Source organism: Cervus elaphus, chromosome 20, assembly GCF_910594005.1.
Source record: "Cervus elaphus chromosome 20, mCerEla1.1, whole genome shotgun sequence".
Classification (NCBI taxonomy): Eukaryota; Metazoa; Chordata; class Mammalia; order Artiodactyla; family Cervidae; genus Cervus; species Cervus elaphus.
The window spans coordinates 42596931-42606096 of NC_057834.1; the positions used below are offsets into that span (position 1 = coordinate 42596931).

At 45.9% G+C, this 9166-nt stretch overlaps 1 protein-coding gene across 3 annotated transcripts; it reads right to left on the bottom strand.

The window, feature by feature from the left end:
• Positions 1–79: 79 nt before the first annotated feature.
• BNIPL (BCL2 interacting protein like) lies at positions 80–9074 on the bottom strand. Of its 3 annotated transcripts, none has more exons than XM_043878078.1 (10): positions 8544–9074; positions 7444–7539; positions 7183–7247; positions 6740–6964; positions 3288–3470; positions 2995–3097; positions 2700–2831; positions 1415–1501; positions 1128–1226; positions 80–687 (listed from the first exon to the last, which is right to left on the bottom strand). In XM_043878078.1, exons 1-10 carry the CDS (start codon positions 8585–8587, stop codon positions 651–653), a joined length of 1071 nt encoding a protein of 356 aa, XP_043734013.1. In that variant the 5' UTR covers positions 8588–9074; the 3' UTR covers positions 80–650. The 3 variants fall into 3 exon arrangements, with proteins under 3 accessions (XP_043734013.1, XP_043734012.1, XP_043734014.1); XM_043878077.1 differs by having other exon boundaries at positions 1415–1547; XM_043878079.1 differs by lacking the exon at positions 7444–7539 and having other exon boundaries at positions 1415–1547.
• Positions 9075–9166: the final 92 nt, after the last annotated feature.

Consider the following 9166-nt stretch of genomic DNA (forward strand, 5'->3'; position numbering starts at 1 on the left):
CGAGAACTCCGTGCCGGAACCGGCCGACGGATTGTGTGTGATGCAGCGGTTGGGGAAAAAGTAGATCACTTCCTGGGCGCAGTGCTTAATAAATCTCTGATTTATTAAGAGATAAAATTTACTACAGATCAGAATTTACTAAAGAGGACAAAGTACAGGTTTTGAAAGTGCCCCTGCTTGGGCTCACAGGCAGCAGACGTGACTACTGACGGGAAGAGGGAAATAGAACGGCTCTTCAACGTTGAGGCTACTGGTTCCTGGCCCCCTGGAGCAGGCCTGCCCTCCCCATCCGCCCGCCCCTCACCTCTACAGACTGCGGGAATACCCCAGGTGAAAAGGATCGCGGACTCAAAGAGATGAAGTGATTTGCCCAAGGTGCTACAGCTAAAGCAGCACAGCTTTGCACTTTCCTATTAAAAAATGCCACGACATGCAGCCCTCCAGCTGAAACGAAAGTTACCCAGCACATCAGGGCCCTGCTTTGAAGTCAGGGGCATGGAAGGAAAGACATCCCACGGAGATGTGAAGATCCAGTGGTACTGGGGTTGAAGATGAGATGATTTACAAAACAGCTCAGATGTGTCTGGGTTTAGGGTGTAGGCAGATCCATATCTTTGATTGGTTCTTAAGCCCATTTTTCCAGTCCTATGCTAGGTTCTTCCCGAGCCATGGAGATCGTGGTCCAGCCTAGGAGAAAAAGAGGGGAAAAAATCGGTACAAGAGCAGACCCGGTTTTTATTCAGGGATTTGGGGAGAGAAGCCAGGTGAATTGGAAGATGCTTGGGTCCTTTGTTCCCTAACAAGCCTCCCCCACTGGATATTCTCTCCTGTTCACTGCCAACATCCTTTCTTAATTTCTAGAACTGATCTGAATCTCCTTAAATTCTATGCTGTGATTACTCCTTTATTCCTTGATGCACTTATAGGGATAATTTTTTCATTTGTTCTTTTTACAGTAGTGTCCTTAATTTCTTCTCTGCATGTAAGGAATTTTCCCAGATACACAGAAGCAGCTGAAAGCAGAGCCTGTCTTTCAATTCCTTTGTATCTCCCTCAAGGCATTAAGAAAATGGGAACTGGCTTTTACATATCCCATCCCAGACTTTTATCCTTAAACCAGGACTCACTGTCTGACAACTTCTGGGATGTGGACCTGATCCATGGAGATGAGTTGGGCCAGCTCTCCAAGGCTGTTCAGGAAACGGATCTTTCGTGTGAACTTGGAACTGAAAAGAGAGGATCAACCAAGTGTCTTTTATACTAAGAAGAGGGCTCCTGGAGATCCTTACAAAGTGCAACATAACACGTAGAGAGTGGTTAAGGCTAGAAAGAGTCACAGTGGAGCAAGAACTTCTTAATCTTGATTGTAAAAGTGGGGAGAGGGGCAGGGGGTCTTTGTCCCCCAGGCAAGTACCTGATGAAGGGCCGAAGCAATGCCAGGAATGCCTTCATGTACCATGTAGCATGGACAACCACCAGAGCGCGCAGGTTTTTCCGGAGCCTGAAGAAGAACATGAGACCATCCTACTCTCCTTCCACCTTCATACCTGAAGATCAGGTGGAGCTACCGTCTGTAATTTATTTATTTATTTTTTTCCTTCTGTACTTTAATTTCCTTTGCTGTTTCTCTAATTCCTAGATTTCTCTGACAGTTGGGTTGAATCCCCATTCCTTTAATTGCCATCTCAGCTCCATCCATCTTGCTTAACCTTCTCTTTTTTTAGGAAACTCTTCTCTCAGAATCCCTTAGCCTGGTCTTCTCAGCCCCACTTCCCTCCCTTGCCCTATGCCCTATGCTCCCCATACTTCTTTTTGTATTGTCCTTCATCCCTCCATGGCCAGGTGAAGACCAGTGAGGAGAGAGAAAAAAGGAACCAGAAGAGAAAAGTGGGCAAATGGAAGATGGAGGGAAGAAAGGAAAAAAAGAAAAACCAGGGGGAAAAAAAGGCATATAAGGCAGGGGTTGTGGGTTCGACCCCTGGTAGGGGAACTAAAATCCCACATGCCTTGGAGCAACTAAACCCATGCACTGCAACTACTGAACTTGTGTACCTAGACCAAAGAGCTTGTGCATGGCATCAAAAGATCCTGTGTGACACAGGAAGATCCTGCATGTCACAACTAAGACCCAACACAGTTAAATTAAAAAAAAAAAAGGCATAAGGGTTAGGGATGAAGGAAGACAAGAAAAGACAATGGACATGTGGAAAATGAAATAATCAGCAACACCATGAGAAAAGGAAGGGCTGCCTGCCATGTGCCAGGCAAGGCACCATGTTGAGTTATTTGATTTTCACAAATGCTTAGTGGCAAAGATATTAATATTATCATCGTCATTTTACAGAGAAGGAAACTGAACCCCAGAAAGGTTAAATCACTTGTCCAAAGTCATACAGGTAGTAAATGATAAAGGTAAGATTTGAAACTAGATTTCCTTGACTCCAAGAGAGGACAGAAAACAGAAGAACCTTGGAAAGGGTTGTAGGGGGACAAAGAAAAGCGGAAGAGGGAGTTCCCTGGTGGCCCTAGTGGTTAGGATTCCAGGCTTTCACTGACTGCCTGGGGTTCAATCCTTGGTCAGGAAAATGAGATCCCAGGGCCAAAAAAAAAGTAGAAGAGACCGAATAGAAGAAAAAAATGGAAAGATGGAAGAGAAAATGATAAGATAGAGTTATAGCCCTCTTGTCCAAGAGGCTCACCGCCGATCCAGAGTGTGATAACACTGGCGTATCCAGCTCAGAGGTGGAACCTGGGCCCTACTTGTGCCTCCACTCAGGTGAACCAGCAGATAATTTTCAGCTACCAGCAGCTCCAGAGTTCCCACTATGTACCTGGAGAGATGAAATTGTCAGGGAAGGTATGCGTTTGGGGTTGTGGGGAGTGAGAGGGACGTTGCTGTAGACTCGACAGTCAGTTACTGATCAGAGAAGGGGTGCTTTTTAACGTTTCCCTCCATAACATCCACTCTGGAGCCCTTTAAGCCTTCCACTTCACCTGAACAAGTGTTCCATGACATAGGTGTAGTTGGGGATACTGCTTCTGGGTAGGTAACAGGAAGCAAAGAGGATAACAGCATTGAGGCCATCACCATGGTAGCCTGGGGAGGAGAAGGGGAACACTCACTCAACAAATAAGTACTGATGGACAGTACATCTGTTTAGGTTGAGCATCTCTGTGGGTCTCTGGAAGTTGAAGGAAGGATTCTGAACACAATAACTGAATTTCCAGCTTCATCATTTTATTCAAGAAGTCACAGTTCTTACCCCTTCACTTATTATAGCCATTACCTCCATGAGATAGGACTTTCTTATAGGGCTCAATGACAGTCATGTCCACTCGCTGCTCCCGCTGTGCTGTTCGAAACACCCTCCAGCGATGACCATCTTCTCCGGCCACATCCCACATACAACCACGGCCCAGCCTTTCAGCTGCCTCACTGGCCCCCAGGCCCTCTGCCCGAGGCAGCTCATCTAAAAAGAGGGAGGGGGAAGGATCAACAAGGCAGAATACATATCTTCAGCATCTTGAAACTGCCTTAGATTCTTAGCGTTTATTACCCCGACAACTAATTCCTCATGTTCCCCCCGTGACTCTAGCCCTGGTTTGTCCAATCAACCCAACCTTTTGCTGATTTCTCTTTCCTGTGACTTATCATCCTCACTTTGTCACTGGACAATGGCCTGGAGGTAACCTTGAGCTATGGTAGCTTGATGGCCCCTGCCATTTTCCCAGATTCTTTCTTTCTTCTGATGCCTTTCCTTCCTTGGGTGAGCTCATTTATTGCTGTGTCTTCAGTTACTGCCAGTATGGTGATGACTCCTCTCTAACCCAGACTGCTTTCCTGACACCAGACCCATATTCCTGAATGTCTGGAGTGGACATCTCTATTTTGTGTTTCTCTGTCTTCTCCAAGTCACGAGACCCCAAGTGCAACTCACACTCATTCTCTTCCTCTTCTTTGCCATATTCTTTCTTGATGAATGACCCCATCCATTTAACTGCCTGGGAGAGAAAATTCTATGCCATCCAAGACTCTTACTTCTTTACCAGCCCTCAAGCCAGATCCTCCTCCATCTACTTCCATTAGATAATAAATTATTCTTTCTGCTCTTACTGTCCTGGTATAACTTCTTAGCATTTCTTATCTGGCCTTACTACTAGGCCTTCTATTTCCCTACTCTTATCTGTTTTCCTCCATGCCACCCACCACTGCTAGAGCAAACATTTTTTCCTCCCCTCCCATTTTCACTCAAATAGCAATATTCTCGGAGAAGGCAATGGCAACCCGCTCCAGTACTCTTGCCTGGAAAATCCCATGGACGGAGGAGCCTGGTAGGCTGCAGTCTCGAAGAGTCGGACACACTGAGCGACTTCACTTTCACTTTTCGCTTTCATGCGTTGGAGAAGGAAATGGCAACCTACTCCAGGGTTCTTGCCTGGAGAATCCCAGGGACAGGGGAGCCTGGTGGGCTGCCGTCTATGGGGCCGCACAGAGTCGGACACGACGGAACCGACTTAGCAGCAGAAGCAGCAGAATTCTATATTCACTAATTTTTTGCATGATTTTTCCATAGCCATAGAAGGAACTGCTTCATCTTAAAAAATAGTTGCATTCTATTCCGTTGCATGGATGTACAGTAATAGAATTAACATCCTACTCACAGATCTTTAGGTTGTTTTCAATCTTTTAAAAGCCATTAAACCTGATCATGTTATTCCCTTGATTAAAACTCATTGCCAAAAAAAAACCACAAAACTCATTGCCTACAGGATAAAATCTAAGCGCCTTAGTGTGGCAGCAGGGACCTTCATAATTTGACCCTTGCCTATTTAACACAGTCTTTTGTCACTCTCTTCACTGCCCAGTCCTTCAGATCTGTAATATAATAATATATACTTTGGTTTTGTTCCTGGCTCCTGACTATAAAGGTGAAAGTAGTATCTTTTCCTATTCATAACAGGCCTCTTTCAACCACACAAATTTATGTTAATGAGGTGACTTTGGAAAGCTCCTATGGATGGGTGACTGGTTGCCAGGCGAAGTGACCATGATTAGAGGGAAGAACTTTTGCCGTCTGCCCTCTGAGAAGGGGAGAGAGATTGGAGGTCATGCTAAATCACTAATGGTCAGTGATTTAAACAGTCATGCCTACATATGAAACCTCCATAAAGAAAACCCTAACTGAGACTTCCCTGGTGGTACAGTGGATAAGAATCTGCCTACCAATGCAAGGAACATGGGTTCAATCCCTGGTCTGGGAAGATTCTACATGCCGCAGAGCAACTAAGCCCAAGAGCCACAACTCCTGAACCTGCACTCTAGAGCCTGCCCCTCTGCAACTACTGAGCCCATGTGCTGCAACTACTGAAGACTGTGTGCCTAGAGCCTGTGTTCTGCAACTGGAGAGTAGCCTCCACTCATCCCAACTAGAGAAAGCCCATGCACAGCAATGAAGACCCAGCACAAGCCAAAAATAATAATATAAACAAACAAACCCTAACTGAAGGGATTCTGAGAGGTTCCAGTTTGGTGATACACAGAGGTACTGGGAGGGTGGTGCTCCCCTTTCACATAACTTGTCCTATGTATTGCTTCCTTCTGGCTGTTTCTGAGCTGTATCCTCTTATAATAAACCTGTAATCTAGTAAGTAAACTGTTTTCCCAAGTTCTGTGAGCTGTGCTAGCAAATTATCAAATCTGAGGAGGATGTAGTAGGCACCTGTGATTTATCCCCTGTCAGTCAGAAGCACGGGTGACAACCTGGACGTGTGATTGAAGTCTGAAGTCTGAGGGCAGTCTTGTGGGTGAGCCCTCAACCTGTAGTATCTATACTAACTCCAGGTAAGTGTTGTGACTGAATTGTAGGACATCCAGTTTGTGTCTGGAGAATTGGTGGGGGAAAACTGATACATTTGGTATCAAAAGTGTTGTGAGTAGAGAAGAAATCAAATTTTCCTTAATACCCAAAGAGTCACACTCAATACCTTGAATTCCCCGTCATGCCATGCTATTGCCCAATTTGCTTCTTCCGTCTCGAATGCCTCTCCAGCTACCTGATAAGCTCAGAATTGTTTCCTCTGTGAAGTCTTTCTTAATACCTCTCAGGCAGAACTGACCTTCGCCTTCTCCCTGCTTACTCTGAACCCTACATACATGTAGATCATAATCTTTACTGCACTTATCTGTTCATATGTTTATTTTATACTAAACAGACAATTCCCTGAGGGTATGGATTATCTTATTCATCTTTATAACCTGGCTGTAGCTCACTGATGTCTTCCCTTGTGGCTCAGATGGTAAAGAATCTGCCTGCAATGTGGGAGACCCAGGTTCAACCCCTGGGTTGGGAAGATCCCCTGGAGAAGGGCATGGCAATCCACTCCAGTATTCTTGCCTAGAGAATTCCACACACAGAGGAGCCTGGCGGGCTAGAGTCCATGGGCTTGCAAAGAGTTGGACATGACTGAGCGACTACACTTTCACTTCCAGCTCACTGATAGCATATAACAGTTATTCAATAAAATTTCCTTCAATAAATGAAGTGGCCCTCCCCTCCCCCCATACTGACTACTCTCACATGGGATCTGTAGGCTCCACCTTTCCATTCCAAGGAAATTTTGCTCATCTTACCTCTTGATCCCCTTATTAGTTCTAACTTCAGTCCCATTATATCCATCCCGAGCTGCTTTAACACTGGCCTCTACTTCTACCATCTCAGTCCTCAGCTTTCTTTCCCACCTTCCCATTCAAATTCATGTCCACTGTCCAGCAGCTCCGAGTCTGAAGGCGTCTCCAACTCGTCTACCTCCAGGTCAGAACTGCCATCAGAAGAGGAAGGTCCAGAGTGGGTGGGAGACGCTCCATCATCTCCAGGCCCCTTAGTCAGATTCAGTCGCAACTCCGGGGCAGAAAGACGCTTGCGCATGGGGCGCCGGCCACACAGGGCTAAAGTGCTGGGGGTGCCTGGGGTTGGAGGAGGTGGAAGAAAGAAGAGAAATATGGATATGTGTTGGTGCAGGACATTAGAATTCCTGTATCTGTCAGTGACCCTATGGGGTGAATTCTAAAGAAGGACTAATGCGGAACATTTGGGAAAAAGGAGGTAGAACCACAAGGGGACAGGCTGGCATAAGCTTGATTCTAGAATCAAGGACTTGAGGCCTACATTCTCATTTACCTACCTGCCTGTGTGTCTCTTCCAGGATCATGAGGATCTTCAGAAGGGCCAGTCTCTTCAGGAAGCAATCTAGACAGGGAAAGCCAAAAAGGGGGCAGAAGCATAGGTTAATGCATTAAACCAGGTATCACTTTATCAACTGTTTCCCTACCATAATTTTATTTCTTCTTTTCCATCTCTCTCTCTTTCAAGTCCAAATTTACCATCCCCACCCTCCATTTGTGACCAGCTCTTCTTTTTCCCAGCCTCACTCATACATCCTCACCTAGGAAATTCTTCATCTTGCCATTCTTCCTTCAGCTCCAGTTCCCCAAGTCTCAAGGATGCTCCTAGTATTGCTGTTTCTGCCTTCTCCCTGATGCTACGATAGTCCCCCAGAAAAAAATATTATGATGAGACAAACTAGATGAATCTTTAAAATATATATATATGTGTATGTATGTATGTATATATATAATTTATTTATTATTTATTTGACTGTGCCAGATCTTAGTTGCAGCACCTGGGGTCTAGTTCCCTGACCAGGGATTGAACCTGGGCCCCCTGCATTGGGAGTGCAGAGTCTTCCGCTGGACCGCCAGGGAAGTCCCTAGGCAACATCTTAAGGGAACTGGGAAGGAGGTGAGGACACTGGCATGAAGAATAGTAGTAGGGTACAGCAGAGGGCAGGCCTTCAAAAGAACTCAGATCTGTTGTCTCCTAGATGTTTCTACCACCTTCACTTGTTGCAAGGCAATCGTCCCTACTGCTGGGTGTGGGAGCAGAGGGAGCATGGAAGGTCCCTCTAGCTCTAAGGTCAAAGGATAAATTATTTTGACCTGTGTGGCAGTTGTTCCACCTGGACTGTAGGGGTGAGAGGTATTTCACATTACAATTGGCTGGAACCCGACAGACCTGCCCAGCTGTCGCTGGGCAAAGCTGGGAAAGATGGCACCTTGTCAGGCTCGCTTTACCTCCATCACACTGGGGAGTGGTCAGGGGAACCATGGCATGGGTGGAGGGGTGGGGGAAGAAGGTAAGGAGGAGAGATTTGCTGGGAAGGGGGACCTGGATCTTAGCATAGTTCTGGGGCAGCTTTTCTTATGGCCATTCTAGAGGGTGGGAGTTAGAAAATGGAGAACAGGGGCAGATTTATCAGACACAAAGTATAGAAATTAAGCAATGGGGAATTACCCTGGAAACCCCTGTTCCCTAATTCCCGTAGGATACTGGTACTTCCTACCTAAGGCCACCCCCATCCCTTCCCTGCCAATTAGTTCTCTTAGTCTTGTCTCTGCTAGGACTTGGTAAGAGCTGAATGGTGGGAAAATCCCTGAGGACTGTTCACTCCTTGTTTCCGATAACGTCAGCCAAGATCTTACTCACCCGAGATCCACCGTCTCTTCTCTGGCTTCTTGTATAGTTCCCATCTTCACAAGTCTTCCTGTCACCTCGAAACACTTGTAGTTGTCGGGGAGCCGGATGCCCCAGCTCCCCAGCACTTCTGTACCCCCTTTTTCTCTGTCTCAGCTGTTGTTCCTCTTGCCTCCAAGGAGGAAGGAGGGTTGGAAGGGAGGTAACCTCACCTTCAAACAGGTTTTGCCACCTCCCTTCCCAAGAAGCAGGTTTGCACAAAAGACAAACCCTGCCTATGTGGGGGCGGGTTGTGGGGAGGAGAGTACATTTTCTAAAGTGGCTAGTCTTGGGTGAGTCTAGGAAGACAACTTTCTAGACTTCTTGAAACCTTCTGGAAGCTGCTTAAAAAAAAAAAAAAAAGGCAATGGTAGAAACCATTTTGATTTTAAGACTATCATGTGCTTACTTTTCAAGCATAAGCAAAATCAAGGACACACAAATATATGATAGAGTTCTGAAGAAGAAACATTAAAGGAAAGGCTGAGGATGAGGGGAGATAAAAAGACTGTTGCTCCTTATTCCCAAAGAGCCAACAGAAGGAAGACAGTAAGTACAGCAGAAAGAAGGGAAATGAATCTTGAGGAAGTTAAAAC

What these genes read in the sequence shown, in the direction of transcription:
- BNIPL (XM_043878077.1), bottom strand. Translation starts at nt 8,587, where the DNA reads ATGGGAACTATACAAGAAGCCAGAGAAGAGACGGTGGATCTCGG. An exon ending in GAAGAGACGGTGGATCTCGG is followed by an intron (nt 7,540 to 8,543) that starts GTGAGTAAGATC and finishes GGACTATCGTAG; the next exon opens with CATCAGGGAGAAGGCAGAAA. An exon ending in GAAAGTCCTATCTCATGGAG is followed by an intron (nt 3,098 to 3,287) that starts GTAATGGCTATA and finishes TCTCCTCCCCAG; the next exon opens with GCTACCATGGTGATGGCCTC.